This window comes from Sphaerodactylus townsendi, linkage group LG05 (genome assembly GCF_021028975.2).
Source record: "Sphaerodactylus townsendi isolate TG3544 linkage group LG05, MPM_Stown_v2.3, whole genome shotgun sequence".
Taxonomy (NCBI): domain Eukaryota; kingdom Metazoa; phylum Chordata; class Lepidosauria; order Squamata; family Sphaerodactylidae; genus Sphaerodactylus; species Sphaerodactylus townsendi.
Genome location: NC_059429.1, coordinates 67,881,669 through 67,898,197, shown reverse-complemented (window position 1 = coordinate 67,898,197; position 16,529 = coordinate 67,881,669). Strand labels below are relative to the sequence as shown.

The window sequence follows — 16,529 nt, the reverse complement described above, 5'->3', positions numbered from 1 at the left end:
TGTAATAAAAAGTAGATTGTTTTACATCTAGGGTACAGTACAGAAACTAATACATTCAATTTGAAATCCTTCTGAATTTCCAGAGACTCAACATGGGATCTTCTGTAGGCAAAAGGTAGATCAACACTTCCTGAAAGCAGTTAAGCAGTTGAAGTCTCATGACTTGTAACAGATTGTACCACAACATCCAGGTCCAGATCACCAATGAGCTATAGTCACCCACCTATCTTCTACAGCAGTAATTCCCAACTTGTGGGCCAAGGACCCCTAGAAGACTGTACAGTTATTGCAAGGGGTGTGACTTGAGGCCACTGGCGTAGGGGAGCAGCCAGGCATCCCTAGATTATGAATGGATCCAGCACGACTAAGAATTCTCTACACAAGAAATATTTTATATTGTACTTTAATCATAATTTGTATTAGATTCTGATACTTGTAAGATATTTTGGGAGGGAACTTATCATTGAAAAGCAAAGTTAAAATCGAAATAAATAAGCATCCATCCATTGTATTGTCGAAGGCTTTCCCGGCCCAAATCACTGGTGTGTTGTGTCGTTTGCAGTCTCCTCAGAAGGATCCTCCTGAGGATCCTCAGAAGATGCCAGCAGGCGAAACGTCAGGAGAAAATGCTACCAGAACACAGCCATACAGCCCGGAAATCCCACAACACTCCATCCATCCATTGTTGAATCAAGGACTGAACACTCATTGAGCATCCAAGTAAATTTCCATGAGTACCAAATAACTTCTTAAGGGGATCGTTCCAGGCAACGTTCCAGGGAGGGTTGTATACAGGTCTGTGGGACATTGTTTTAAAATGTAATTGTTTTAACTTGGATGTACGTTTTTATATATCATATTTTATATTGTTCACCACCCTGAGCCCTTCGGGGATAGGGCGGTATATCAAAGCTAATAAATAAATAAATAAATATACCAGTAACTCGAAATGATACAAGCATATGAAGCTTTCTTAAACAGTCGAATAATTGGTCTGTACTGTCTACCCTTCAACCAGACTTCCAATCTTCAAACGCTGCAAAACTGCACCAGTCTTCCCATTAAATGAGTATAATAAAGAAAACGTACCTTCTATAGACTGAATAAATGTCTCACACATGTATGGATTACTATTTTTCAAAAATATGTAGATCCTGCCTTGATCAATAAAAAAATCCATTTTAAAGCGTTACTGACTTCAAAGGAGCTTTTTTGTCATTATGTATTTTCTCCATCAAAGGATACTAATAGTTACTTTCACATGGCATCTAATTTTTTTTATCTTAAAAAGGTGTTCTCAAACTCAAAAAGGTTGAGAACCACTGTTCTGGAATATGATTAAGAAACATCAAATAACAGCAATATTGTTGACCTAGCACCCAACTTGGTTATGGGACAAAAATGGTCTCGATTGTCCTGATAAATGACCATCTCCAATCAACAAGGGAAACTTATCTCCTGAACATCTCAGCAGTACCAACAAGCATGATACCCTTCTATATGATCTAGAAAGGATAGGTGCTAGAGGCAGAGGCAGAGCTGCAATGGGGACAACTGGGGCAGCTCGCCCTGGGCACTGCCACTGAAGTCACGTATCGGGGCAGAGCGTGTCCAGGGTTGGGGGTGTCCAGAGCAGGGCGTGGGGGCAGTTCATGTCCCGGGCACAGTTTCCCTCCCTTCATCACTCTCTGGAGGCACTGTTTTCCAGTGGTGCCAATCCTTCCTGGTGGGCAGATAACAGCCAGTGGTACTGGAGGACTAATTGTCTACCTTGGGGTCATTGGCTTATGAAGTACAACAGAGTTTCCCATGCTGCTTAACATTTACATGAACCCCTCTTAAAGAAGTCATTTAGAGATGTTGATGGCCAACTGCATCCTTCCTTCCTATCAGAAATACTGGAAACCCTGAACCAGTTCCCAGAGGCAACTTAGGATTGATAGCTTTGGATGAACACATTTAATCCACACAAGAAAAAAGTGTTATGGACTGGGACTAATTCTCACATGGGACCTGTTCTGGATGGGAATCATGGTTAGTGGATTTTTCTGGACTCTGTACCTACCTTAGACAAACAGGTGTCAGAGGTAGACCAGGAGTACCTATTACAAGCTCAGGCTAGATCATCAACTGCTGCTGTTCCTGGAGAAAAGAGACCTCATCGCTGTCAGACATGCCTTGATAATATCCAAGCTGGACTACTGCAATGCACTCCATGTGCTGCAGAATACTGTGGCCAGGATATTGTCTGGAATCTGGCAGTATTAACACACAAATTCAATACTTTAAGAATGGCCTCACAATTTGGTTCTGGGTCTAATTTGAAGTACTAGGCATTAATTATTTTACATCACTTATTTTTTAAACAATTACATCCACTTTTGAAAGCTGCCTTGTACGTTCATGACAATGGAAAGATCAGAAAGAAATGCCTTATATAAGTATATCAAAACAGTGTCCTAGTTAATTCAGGACAGGTTTGATTGAGAATTGGGCAGATGTTGAGCCACAGTGAAAAGTTATTATCTTCTGCATCTTGCTGAACTCTCACAGTATAATACTGGGAAGCAGGACTGCTTCTAACAATCAACTGACTTGAATGCCTTCAGTGGAGTGGCATGTTATGGTCTATATGCTGTACCTCCCTCCTTCAGCCACGTCATGCAATTGGAAAGGAGGTTGAGGAAATACCTAATCTGAAAAAATGCTTTGTCTATTCACTCCACATTATTTCTGATTTAAATAAGTCTCCCAAATTCTCGCAACGCGACAGTGGGAGAGTTGGTGTGTGTTGGCAGCTGCCTTGTATCATCTATAGGAGGTTTCTGGGGGCCAGTGGCAGTGACTCCCACCTCCTGGTCAGAACTTCAAACTTGCCAATACACTCAGCAGGTGAAGGAGATGATAATAGAGCATGCCTAAAAGACAGCATAAAGGGACTGTGTAATAGTGAATCTGCTTTAAATTTAGTTTCCTTATTCCAGTTAATTTTGATTTGATTTGAGAACTGTATTACCAACAGGATTTATGCTCCTTTCTGATAAGATAAAAATGGCTAAGCTTCTAAATAACTCTAATGTTGAAATCTCTGACGCTGTTGCTATATTTTTACTTTGTGTACTGCAAGTTGTGCAGTAATGATCTTATTGTATTTGGAATTCTTGACACACACCGGTTTTATGCCTAATAAAGGTTTTGGATTTGGATTTGGACTCCCACCTCCAGAAATTTGTGCCTTGGGATCTTGTGCCTCTCTGGCCAGAGGACTGTGTCAGGGGGTGAGTTTCCTTCAGAGGTGTTTCCCATGCTGCTTAACATTTACATAGTAATATCCTGTTTTATTGTTTTTACTGTTTTTAACTGTGATAGGTTTTAATGTGATTATATGTTTAACTTATTGTACTTCTTTTGTTGTTCTCCGCCCTGAGTCGTTCGGGGGAGGGCGGTTTAAAAATTCTAAATTTAAATAAATACAAATAAATAATTATTCAATTATGTGGCAAAAGAGAAATTTGGTGAGTGTGGGGGAAACCTCTTCTACTCACAAAACCAGAACAAGAACTATGAACTCTGCCACTGCTGCTGTTCTAGGGCTCATGATATTATCTCACCCTGTGGGAGAGGCAAAAATCACACCAAAATTCTTGCTTCCTGCAAACTATGTGGGCTAAGTTCAAATAGCTCAAAGGGATTCCATGCTGTAACATGGAAGACCAGGAATGGCAAAAATCTTTCTCTAGCCTCCTCTTTTCAACTGGATTGCCCTCTATTAGGTAGGGTTAAGCGTGGGAAATGCAATGGGAGAGTTCAGCAGAAATTGCAAAAAAAAATAATAACAAAGGGAGGCTTCTCTAGGAGTTTGGAACATCTAGACCTGGGACAACTGGGTTCAAATCTCTGTCTTGCTACAGAAACTCATCAGGTGACCATAGAATTGTCACAGTCTTTCAACCCAAAATACCTAACAAGGTTGTTGTGAAAATAAGATGATGGAGGAGAGAACCATGTGATAAATTATTTAGGGTCCAAATTAGGGATAATTGGAAAATTTTTGCCAAGTATTGGACAGACTCCAAGAATCTAAGACACTTTGTCTGTCCTGTGGAGATGGCATTTCTGGAATGGCTTTTACTTTTTCATCATCTACCTTAACACCTTGAGCAGTCACAATATGGCCCATATACCTCACAGAGTCCACCTTAAATTGAATCTTTTCTCAATTAAATTTAACAGCCCTTGCTGTTTCCATCACCTGATGTAAGATCTGATCATGCTCCTCAGAGGTCTTTGCTACTATAATCATATCATCAGCTATCATACATACTCCTTTTATGTGACCAAAGGTCTCCTCATTTTTCTGCTGAAACACCTCACTGGAAGATTTAAGTCCAAATGGCAGGCTGTTAAAACAATACCTTCCCCAAGGTGTATTAAATATACATAGACATGATGAGGCTTCATCCAACTTAACCTGCCAATAGCCATCCTTTTCATCTACAATTGTAAAAACTTTCATTCTAGCCAATTGACTCAAAATATAATCCACTGTAGGAAGTGTAATGCTGCCTATGCATTGACTTATTCAGATCATGAGGATCCAAACATGCATGCAGCACCCCATTTTTTTTTCTGTGATGACCAAACTATTCACCCACTCTGCAGGTCTTACAACTTTGGATATCACTCCTGTACTTCTCATTTGACATAAGGTCTCTTTTAACCTCTCAAGTATTGCAAAAGGTACCTTCCTGCAACCCTGAATCACTGGGGGACGGTTGGATCAACATGTATATATAGGCACCTTCAAATTCCCCAAGACCTTCAGAAATATCAGAATATGTTGCAAATAACTGTTCACGTGACAAAATTTCAGCTGGCAGTATAGCATGAACTTGACGAACTAAATTCAAGGTCTCACCAGCCGCCCTACCTAACAATGGAAGAGTTGTTGCATCTGTTACATAGAACAACAATTTGGCTGTCCCCTTTGAAGTACAACCTTCAAGGACAATAGTGCCGAGAGGCTTTATCTGTGTCCCACCATATGCTACAAGAGTTGTCTCACTCTTAATTAGTACTTTCTGACCTGGGAAGTCATTAAATATTTGGAATGTCAACACATTTGCCTCAGCCTCTATATCCAAGTTAAACTTTACAGTTTAACTTTACACCCTCTCAAAGTCATATCTGCATCCCACCCACTTGCAACACAAGAGGACATGGGGGTCAAAAACAGTCCATATTCTGACACCATGTAATGTCTCTTAGTTGCAGCAATCCTCAAACATGTTCATAGGACAGCAGTAGAGTTTAATGGAGAGGTAAGCCTGGAGACTCAAAGTCTCTGAACATAGACAGCAAACAACAACTACAAGAGAGCAAAACCAGCTCATGATAAAACACTTAATAAACATCAGGTGTGCTAGGGAAACAATCCTACTTAAAGGAACATACATCACAGATACTGCTGGTTTTCTAATTTCATATATTTATAAAAATATATATTACATTAACTACATTTTCAATGCATCTATCTGTCTTCATGATCTAGTTGAAACCAAAGGGGGTATTCCCAAAGGTGAGGGCAAATATAGTTGGCTTCCAGCGCCCTTTCAGCCTGGGAATGCCGCCACTTGCTGGAGTTGAATTACACCAGAAAAATCAGTGGCACAGCCCACTGTACTGCAAATGCCACTTTCACAGGGGAAGGGTTGGCTTGCTATCGCTGTTGGCTTGCTGGCCGCAGTGCAGTAAACCTCTTAGGCGCAATCACTCTATAGCTGTGCCATCCCTGGCCATGGCACAACTATTTCTCCCCCCAACCAGGACTGCACTGTAAATGTTATATTAATATAAATATCTGAACAAGTAACCCAAAATTTGTCATTTTGAAATTTGGGGGGGGGGGGGGAGAACATAAGTACCATGTACACTGTGTAGTTTCAGCCAAGTGTATTCAAATGGAGGGGTCCACAGTCACTGGACTTTCCATCAACACATTTGAACCTTCAGGTAGGCTGATCTCCAAGCTTGACTCAGGGCATGAAGTTTTCCAGTGTATGAATAATATTATTGTAAGATTCTCCAATTCTACAAGTGCTGTAAAAACCCGGTAGAGATGTTCAATGTATTGTCATAGAATCACTGGTTTGTTGTGTGGTTTCCGGGCTGTATGGCCGTGTTCTAGTAGCATTTTCTCCTGAAGTTCCACCTGCATTTGTGGCTGAAGATGTCAGCCACAGATACAGGTGAAAGGTCAGGAGAAAATGCTACTAGAACACGGCCATACAGCCCGGAAACCACACAACACCCCAGCTGTTAAAAAAGTCTGCTTCAACATTATAACACCAAAGCAGGAGCAAGAGAAAGTCATACAGAGAAGTATTTATTTAGAGAAGTAGCCTACATTTGGTACTTTTCTTTTTTTCTTATCCAGAATATTAAGATCCCTTTTTAAATTCACTGTCTGTTTTACTCGTTTTTTCAATATACATTCTGAAAGATAATCAAATAGTTTGAAAGTACAAGAATATGCTAATAGTGTGTCAGTTTGCCTAACAGTTTTTTTACTAACTCATGGAATGACACCATTCATGACACCATTTTATTTGGAAAACACAGGAAAAATATTTATTGCTGCAAGTCATTGCAGCATAAAATGTAGCTGAATACACTGGATCTGGAGAGACAGTTGCATCCAATAGTTGTGTTGAGCCATAAAACATTTCTAGAATTTTAAGTATTTCCTTTAATAATTGATGTAGACATTTTGAATCTTTCTGCATATGATATCAGGTCTGAGTGGATTGCATTAACACTGCTTAAACATTTCAACTTGTCAGTATGGCCAACTCGATTTCTGAAATATTTGCAGTATTTTCCCATCGAAACAGTAATAAAGGTAAAATAAATATATGCCACTGCTTTATAATCACTGAACATTAATGAATATTTTATGTCTTTTTAAATCTCCCTGTTTAATTTTAAAGGGTGAAATTAAGTCTCCTTCACGCAATATGCCAATTATCAGTAAATCAAACAATAACTCAGCCATTATACTTCTTTTTTGTTAATATACCAGAAGCTAATTTGAAAACGCAGGATGGCATTTTTATAGAATAATTGAATAGTCCTTCCTGCCCTCTGGTGGTTGATAGTTGCAATTTGCACATGAAGTTCAATTAGCCCGAAAGTTTATAAACTGATGATAAAAAATCTCAAATATATGAGATTGCACATATTAAAATTCCACATACAATAATTTAGTTTAATGCACATTTTTGAGCTGGAATGCAAAATAACGGCCCCATTTAGAAATTTCCTTTAGACATGCTGAATTGCAAAGGCTTACATGACAATCAGATACTTAATTTTCTTGTAAAGCATGTAAAACACAAATTGCCTTAAAAATTAATTTCAATTATATCAAAGAAAAAAGAGAAAGTAATAGACTTACATTTGCACACCAGAATTAATTTTACTGAACTATATAGTATCCATACTAAAAAAATAAAAATAAAGTGATTATATTGTATGTAGTAACAGGAGCTAGATTCACTTTTGCCAATCTCTGGAAACAAACAAAAAAGCTCCCAACAGAAAGATCACCTTTGAAAAAATGAAAGTGAAAAAGTGAAAGTGATTACTGGCTAATATTTGCATCTAAAGATTGACTTTACAGAATTGTATTCTGTTTCCCTTTTTGATGATAAAAACACTAACTGCTTTTGCAGTCCCCCACTATTATAAACAGCTTGCCTTACAACACTGGGGATTGCCATTTGAGAAGGGGGGGGGGGGTAAGATTCATTCTAAGCTCTGTATTGCTATTTTCTAGATTGCAGTTAATAAATCCTAAATTTGAATAAACCATGTAGCAATAAACCAATGTAGCAATAAGAATGCTCCTTATTGTCAAATCTAGAATATCAGTCTCACATACTCCTTAGGATTTCAGTTCAGAGTTTTATGCTCTCCCTATTTTGAAACACTGGTAGTGCTGAGAAATTTCATTTTAATTTGGGATTGGAAGAAAGTTTCCCAGAAGAGTACATCTGATCTACCCACTAATATCTTTGAGATAGCTTCTTTACTGGAATAATAAATTAAATTTCTTTATACAGAAATTATCTGTTTGTAACTACAGCATTGTGTGAGGAGGTCTATTAGAAGCAATGTCTAATAATTAGCTTTATTTCATAGAATCTCAGGGTTCCTCAAGTCTAATAAAAGGATCTGGATTATTTATTTTTAGTTTGCAAGCTATGAAGCATAGTTAGATAATTGTAATGCTACACAACTGATCTTGAAACAGAAATCAATCCGCAAGCTTATAGTCTTGAACTTTAAACTGTTCTTACTTATAAAAATCCACATTTGCGCTGAAAGGACAGATGGGCATGCAGTAGGCGCAGGAGTTGAAAGGAATCCAAAGTGTAATATATTTAACGGGACGTAACAAAAATGCAAATTAAACAAATACAGGTATTGTTTTAGCAGCAAAAAAGTTTCAAATTCAGGGTTTTCACATCTAATTTCACTCCCTGAAGTGGAATTCCAGAGTGCATTCCTACATACAATTATTCCCGTTTAGGCCTATTGATATCAATGGGTTTAGACTGGGATAAGTTTGTGTAGGATTGCACAGTTAATCTGCTATAATGAAAAACAAAAAGGGGTCTTGTCAAAAGATTATGCTCTAACAGTCTTGATTGTACCATGTATTTCCTTTTTGTTTGTTTAATAATATACAGAATCTAAAAACCTTGTCAAACTCAAAAACTAAAAACCTTGTCAAACTGAAATGACTCGGTCAAAATCTGTTTTCTCTTGCCTGGTACAGTATTTCACACCGTTACTATCTGTAAGCTTCATATTTCATTTCTGCTGTTTGCTTTTTAACTCTTTTTAAATAATCATTATAAACACAACTAATTGCAAAACAGAAAACCATGAAATATGAACAAATTCGAAGCACCACAATGGACATTCCATGTATGCACAGGGGTTTTTTTTAACTTTCTTCCCATAGAAGCAATCTGCGGGGGGGGGGGGGGCTTCTAGCACCATATGAGGGGTGAGGAACTGCTGTTGGAAGGAAAAATGGATATTCACATGCAGATTGATTTTTGCATATGCATGGGACTCCCTGGATCATGACCACTGTGTTAAGTTGGACAATGATGAATGTTAAAAGTAAAGATCTTGTTTTCAGACTGAGAGTATGAGTTTGGACTGTGATTAACTAAACAGAAAAAAGCTGAGCTGATTGTTTTGTTGAGGGCGGGGGTAGGTAATACCACAAGGTTAAGGAACAGACAAGCATTTCAACTTCTAAGCCAGAAGGCTATGATTATTTTAGGAAGTACATCTGTCGCTCAGTGATGAATTGGCATGGAACTTATCTTTGCAACAGCACCCCCTGCTGGCTGTTCTGTAGAATAACAGTGATATCATTCTTGAAGAGAAACTGCTTCTCAACCATCCAATCCATAGTCAAGGCAATACAGTAGTAGTTTCTTTAACCCAATAATATACTCAAAAACAAGTCAAAATATACCCCCAAAATGGCAGAGGATCAAAAAAGAATGGAAAAAACTGACTATATGACACTAGCTCACCTCTTGTGATTCATTCGGTTACTAAAACGCAACATACTACTAAAAGCATTACTCCTTTGGGGCAAAATTAAGTCAGATTTTAAATGTAGGTCACACCATCTGATGTACCTACAGTAATCTTTCATCATCCAGTTAATTAAAATTTAAAAACTGAATAACGAAAGACGAAAGGAAGTCTGCAGACTGAATACATAAGCCCTCTTTAACAAAGCTAACATTGGTTATAATGAGCTACATTTATTCTACAACTGTGAGACAGACTCACCTCCTGAATGGTACTACTTCCTGAGAAGTTGAGGTTGTACTCCCGCTGGACTTCTCGATGGGTGACGATCAGCATGAAGTTTTGATTTAATGATTCCTGCAGGGCACTGAAAGGGTTGAAAGAAAAACAAGAAAATCAGGGGCAAGCATGTTCTAGCTTGCTTTACATTTAACTGCAAAAACCCCAGGAGTACCCTAAACTCTACTGAGACAAGTCCAGGCACAATGTTATCATCGCTTTCCTTTTTGCTCCTAAAGGCAAGGAAGCATGTGGAGAATGACCAAAGGGACTAACCTGTTAACTCCTTCTCTCCTAAAGTGGCTGGAGAGTCTAGAGCTCCATTTTAGCTCTTTTGCGTTTTCTACACTGAGACAACAGCTATAGACATAACCTTCAACTATATTTAACTCAAGAGAATATTAACTGATCCTGAAAACAAAAGTTTAGAAACCCTCAAAAAAAAAAGCTTTGATAATAAACACTAGCAAATATATAGATATTTTTATATAAAGTAAATGCATATAGACTATTTCTTTTGCATATTTATGAAACCACCTTTTTACCACTGGACAGTATTTTGGATACAGATTTATGTAATGCCACCTCTGTAATGCCACCTTAATATACTCCAATATTTATGGCTTTACGAACACACACCCACTTGTCTCCTAATTAGTTAACTTGATAAGTGTTGATGTGTTGATAAGTGTTGACAATTAGTTTTAGGGGGTGCTGCTGAAAAGAATAAAAAGTTCTGATGCTCAAGAAATCTCAAGAAATAATAAGTGCACTTTTATCTAAAGATATAATTTCATCCCTATTTTTCATAGTTTAGCCGTATAAATGTTATTTATTCACCAATTTGTAAATTGTCATAGTAAAGAAAATAACTGCTTTTTGATAAGGCTTATAATTTTATTTAAAGGAGCGTAAAAGAAAAATACACCTATAATCACCATCATATTGTCTCCATTATTGAGTCATTTTTAACTTTACTCATCTCCTTTATTCTTTTCTGATTGCAAATTCTATAGGCTTATCTGCACAGTGGTGGTTTTAATTTCTGAAAGTGCCATGGTATGTGGAAATAGCACCAGAGTAGATTGTTAGCAATTAATGGGAAGGCTACCCAATTTTCCTCACCTTCAGAGTGGTAAATAATATACCTGTTCTTAGCAGGCAAAAGGATAATTTGAGAGTGAGTAAAAGTGGTTATCCTTTCATGCATCCAATGACTGAAACCTTCAGGAACAGACCAAAAATCACAAACGGAGATCAACTGCATTAAATAGATGCAATACGCCAACAAAAATGAAAACAATTACAGCCCACCTTTCTCCAGGAATTCACACTGGTGAACAAATGCCAGCCGGCAAAGGATACTATAAAACCCAGAACAACAATAAATGCAACAAAGCTCATCTGCAAAACACCCTATTCAAGTCTCCTCTGATAACTGAATAATTTTTGAATGCTATATTTGCATTACTGCTTACGAGTTTTCAAAGCTTATCAGGAAAATCAGAAAGACTATTATTTTTTCCATAATATATGACAAATCTCATTGTTGACAGTAGACGTTGCCATTGATTGATCAGTTATAAACAAAAAGGATCACAAAAATCATACAAGGCCCTCTTGAGTATATTACCTACACAACAACCCTGTCCCACCAGGGCAAACAAAGAGGAATTTAATAACTTTCACCCAACTTCAGAACTTACTTTTTCTGACATTTTTAAAGTTTAAAGAGGAACAAATGCTCTTCAGAAATGTCTTGTTAAAGTAGATTTGGTAGATGTTCAACACTTTAATCTTATAAACTATTATGCTATTGTATTTACATTTTTCATTTAAGAGGATATTTAAATACCTAATGAAAAATGAAATAAGATGGAGATTGACAAACAATTCTATGCTTGTATTATGCTCAATGGGATATTCAGCCTCACAGAAATCAAGAACTAGACAAAAAGTATTATTAAGCTTTTAAATTGGAGTTAATATCAGAACCAGTGTTTGCACTCCTCTCCAATGCATATGTAATTGAATTTTCTTTATTTTAGTAAAACTGCCATAAATAAAAACCTAATACAACCTACTAACTGGACAGGACTGTTTTAGTTCTACTGTTTACCACAGTAGCTTGGGATAGAGAAGACAGAATTTAAATAAAGAAAATATACACTTATTCACTCAACAGCATGCATTTGAAGTCCGCTGTGACAAACCCTTCAGCTTCCTTAGGGTAGTGTAAAGGAAGACAGTAATTGGTCCTTTGTTTAATTAGATCCCCATGTATTACACTGGCTTGAGAGAACAAATTACATTGTACTGTCATTTGTCTAAGTGTGAAGTCAGCATTAGAGGAAGTACCTTGTCTAATAAACACATAGTGAATACCAGGAATTTATCTTAGTTAAAAATAAGGCTACCCAAGGCTACACATTAAAATAGTTTACAGAGGCAAAAACAACATCTCTACTTCATATTAGAGTATTCAAAACCATGTGATCTTATATCTACTTTGAATCCTTCAAATCTTTGTGCATAGAAAAAGTACCATATATACTCACATATAAGTCGAATTTTTCAGCACATTTTTTGTGCTGAAAAAGCCCCCCTTGACTTATATGCGAGTGAGGTGTAATTTTAAAAAATATTTTAGGGTTTTTACTTTGTCGGCTGCCAGGGGGTGCAGTTTTTAGGCTAGTGACACTCTGATGATACCACCCAAGTTTGGTAAAGTTTGGTTCAGGGGGTCCAAAGTTATGGACCCCCAAAGAGGGTGCCCTATCCCCCACTGTTTCCTATGGGAGCTAATAGTAGATGGGGCTACAGTTTGAGAGTCAATAACGTTGGACCCCTTGAACCAAACTTCACTAAACCTGGGTGGTATCATCAGGATAATCTCTTGCTGATACCAGCCAGGTTTGGTGATGTTTGGTTCAGGGGTCCAAAGTTATGGATCCCCAAAATGGGGGCTCCCATCCCCCATTGTTTCCAATGGAAGCTAATAGTAGATGGGGCAACATTTTGAGGGTCCATAACTTTGGACCCCCTAAACCAAACTTCACCAAACCTGGGTAGTATCATCAGGATGGTCTCCTAAAGATACTCTGAAATGTTGGTACCACTAACATAAACATCCCTCCCCAGTTTTGAAGGATTTTAACTCTTGTGCTTCTGCTATAAAGTGGAAAATTCTCTGCAGTTTCTATAACTGGGAATAGCATCCAATAACAACCCCAACTTGCTTTTATTTTTGTATACAAATTCATCTTGAAAGAAATGATCATTTTAGAATTGAAGTCTGATGTGGAAATGGTTTGTCAGCTCCACGGTTTTAGTTAACCTCTTCAAAAGTGTCCTATGAATTGCAGGGGGGGCACTCAGTTCTTCATCGTATCTATTCATTTTTTTCCCCATATATCTAAATTTTAACAAAATAGCAGGACACATCATTATTAACATTTCCATTGCAAACATATAGATTTATACAGGCCCCTGTCAACATACATCCAAATTTATTATGACAGTTTATTTACACTAAATCAAAAATAAAATCAGTATGTAAATGTAATGTTTGTTGTAGCTAATACAGCAGGCAATAACAGATTAGTCTCAGCAATCAGCCAGAAGATCTTGCTAGTATGGAAAATGAGAGGAGCTTCTGTTTGTTTGCTTTATCTCTCATCTTTAAACTTTGAGATTTTTAAACAGTCTCATTAAAAAGTACAAAATAAAAAATTCTAAATCTCACTGTCAGTGAGATTTTTCTAGTAAATAACTGCTATTCCAATACCCAGAAATTACAGTCACAATTGTTATGTAATAAAATTATCTGACGGTTTAATACTAAAAATGATATTCTGAACATTTAGATGACTATAAATCTTTCATTTGCAGAGGCATGCTCTTATTTATTATTATCTACTTTATCTGATATCTATCCCACACTTTCCCAACAAAGTCAGGCTCAGGGCAGCTAACACCAATACAATTATCTATATATATAAAAATCTAACAGTGTGTTTGTCCCTGATGGTCTCCCTCAGAAGCTGCTGGACGGATCGCCCCCAAATTTTCACAGGACATTCCTCCCTGTTGCGGGCAGGTAATCGGACCTTCAAATAGCCAAAAGTCCATACCTGAGCCAGGTAACACAACTTTTTCCTGGCGCACCAGGCCATGAAGCTGGCTCTGATTAACTGTCACCCTTAGAATGTTCGTGCAGCCTGTCTGTAGCCTGAGGGCTTGGTATGAGGGCTTAGAATGTTCACGCAGATGGGCAGAGATGAGCAGTGAAAACAGTAAATAGGTAATACTGGTAGGTAATACGAGGGGAAGTGAAACACATACCCACTTTGCCATGTGAGACGTCAGGTGGGGTTCCCCCCTACACACACGCATGTAACTTTCACTCTCTGTGCCTCACCCACTACCACACAATACACATCCAGCTCATCCTCACTCACCTCACTCTGCCCTCCCTCACATCCAACCACCACTTACCCACTTCCTCACCCATATTTGCCACAGCTCTCTTTTACTACAAGTGAGCTGGAGTTTGCCTTTTTCTTCTAAGAAAATCCGCAGGGTAGGAGCGAACCAACACTACTGCCTCCGTTTCTTTTGCATGTGGCCCTTTAAGAACCCAGGGAGCTGGCCTCGATCTGAGCACCTCACCACCCTGCCTCTGCTGCCTGACTGGGATAACCTCCTTGCCCCAGTTCTGCCTTTCCCAAGCCATGACTGTGCGTGTCAACCAGCCTCATGGACAGCGGGATTCACACTCTGGACAGTTCTGTTGTGGAATGGAAAGGGTTACCTTATACTAAAAAAACAAGACAGCATCATATAACAATGTGCATTGAAAAGGGAAAGAGGGATTCCATTTGACCACCCCAAAAGGCTATGCTGGGGATCATTGAACCTGCATGGACATCTGTGTGGGTTGCGGACTGTGATGAGAAGGACAATTGCCACAGCAACGCATGGCCAGGCCCGCTAGTATACAATAAAATATAAACCACAAAATATATACCTATGCATTAATATTAAACAATTTAAACCTAACTAGCTATAGACAGCACCCTAAAATAAATTATCTCTATATAACCCATATAAAGGGAGAATCACTTAATGTAGGTAAAATTTTATCAGGAGCAATAACAGGGAGACCTACCCAACAACAGTGGGAAGTATAATAACCAGATCGTGCACTGCCCAAGTCTCATTCAACAGAGACTTCCACCAAACTGGAGAAAGAGCTAAAAAAAAGCCTCTCAAACAGGCTAAAAAGAGCTTTAAAAAAGCCAAGAGACAGTTGGTTATTTTTTGGGCCAGAGACCACCAGGAAGTTGTTTCCAATTGAGCACAGTGCTCTATTGGGAGTGGGGGGGTGAATCAGAAGAGGCACTTCCACGGATACAATGGTCTCAGACCATTTAGGGCTTTAAAGGTCAATTCCAGAACTTTGAACTTGATCTGATACTCAATCTGGAACCAGTGCAGCTGGTGGAGCATTGATTGTAGAGGGTTCCCATAAGGACCCACACTGCCACATTCTGGACCAGTTGTGGATTCCAAAGCAACTTCAGAGATAGCCCTTGCAGAATGAGTAGTCTAATCTGGAGGGGACCATGGCATGGATCAATGTAGCTAGATTAGGGCAGGATAGGTAGGGTATCAGTTTCCTGACTTGGCAAAGATGAAAAAAACATTGCCTTGAAAGTATTTATGAACAGGATCTCCAAAAAAGGGGAGAAATCCAGAATCACACCCAAACTCTTGAGGAAGGAAGCTGGTGTAAGTCAAGAACTGTCAAGAATCAAGAGCTGATTTTCCTGACCTGAGCTTTCCTGACCCAGCTACAGGACCTCCAACTTTGATGGATTCAATTTCAGATGACTCTGATGTAACGATTTCACAATAGCCCCCAAGCACATGGCCAAAGTATCTGGAATGGTGCCCAGAATATTGATGACATACCAGCCTGAAACTTTGGACTAACTGGGCGAGGAGACACATATAAGGTATTAAAAACCATTGAGAAGGGGATAATCCTCTAAGAGACTCCACGTTCCAGTGTGTATTGTGTTGAGACGCATTTGTTCCTGATCTTGGAGAAATATGATTATCCATTGAAGAACTGCCCCATGTAACCCAATGTCAGTAAGGGGGGGGGGGTCTAAAGATCATAATCGACCATGTCAAATGCTGCTGAGAGGTCAAGTAATAATAGCAGCACTGACTTACCCTGATCCAGCTGTTTACTGGGATTGTCTGAGAGGACAACAACAGTCTCTATCCCATGCCCATGCTGGAAAGTGGACTACAATGGTCCCAGAGCCGATGTGTCCTTCAGAAAGGCTTAGAACTATTCTGACACGGCTCTCTGAACTAGCTTACTGCCAGGTCCCTGCACCATGCAGAAGTCTCAGATAGTGAGTCTGAAGAAGAAGGGGCTGTAACTGGGCCATCAGAGACCCACAGCATGGCAAAAGCCTCAGATATGAAGTCTGGAGTGGAGGAGGCTGTGACTGGGCCATCAGAGGCCCAGCCAACTCAGGCAGACTTCGAGCCTCAGCTTTCAGTAGTGGACACAGGATCAGGGCCAGGGGCTCAGGCAATTCTTGAGG

The 16,529-nt window shown here is 38.8% G+C and overlaps 1 protein-coding gene across 1 annotated transcript in view; it reads right to left on the bottom strand.

Annotated features, from left to right (window-relative positions):
- The window catches only part of FAF1 (Fas associated factor 1), a 278,015-nt gene that overhangs the window by 199,629 nt on the left and 61,857 nt on the right, over positions 1-16,529 (bottom strand). The window contains exon 7 of the mRNA XM_048498943.1: positions 9,886-9,991. Coding sequence (XP_048354900.1) covers positions 9,886-9,991 — 106 coding nt within the window. The remainder of the gene's footprint in view (positions 1-9,885; positions 9,992-16,529) is intronic.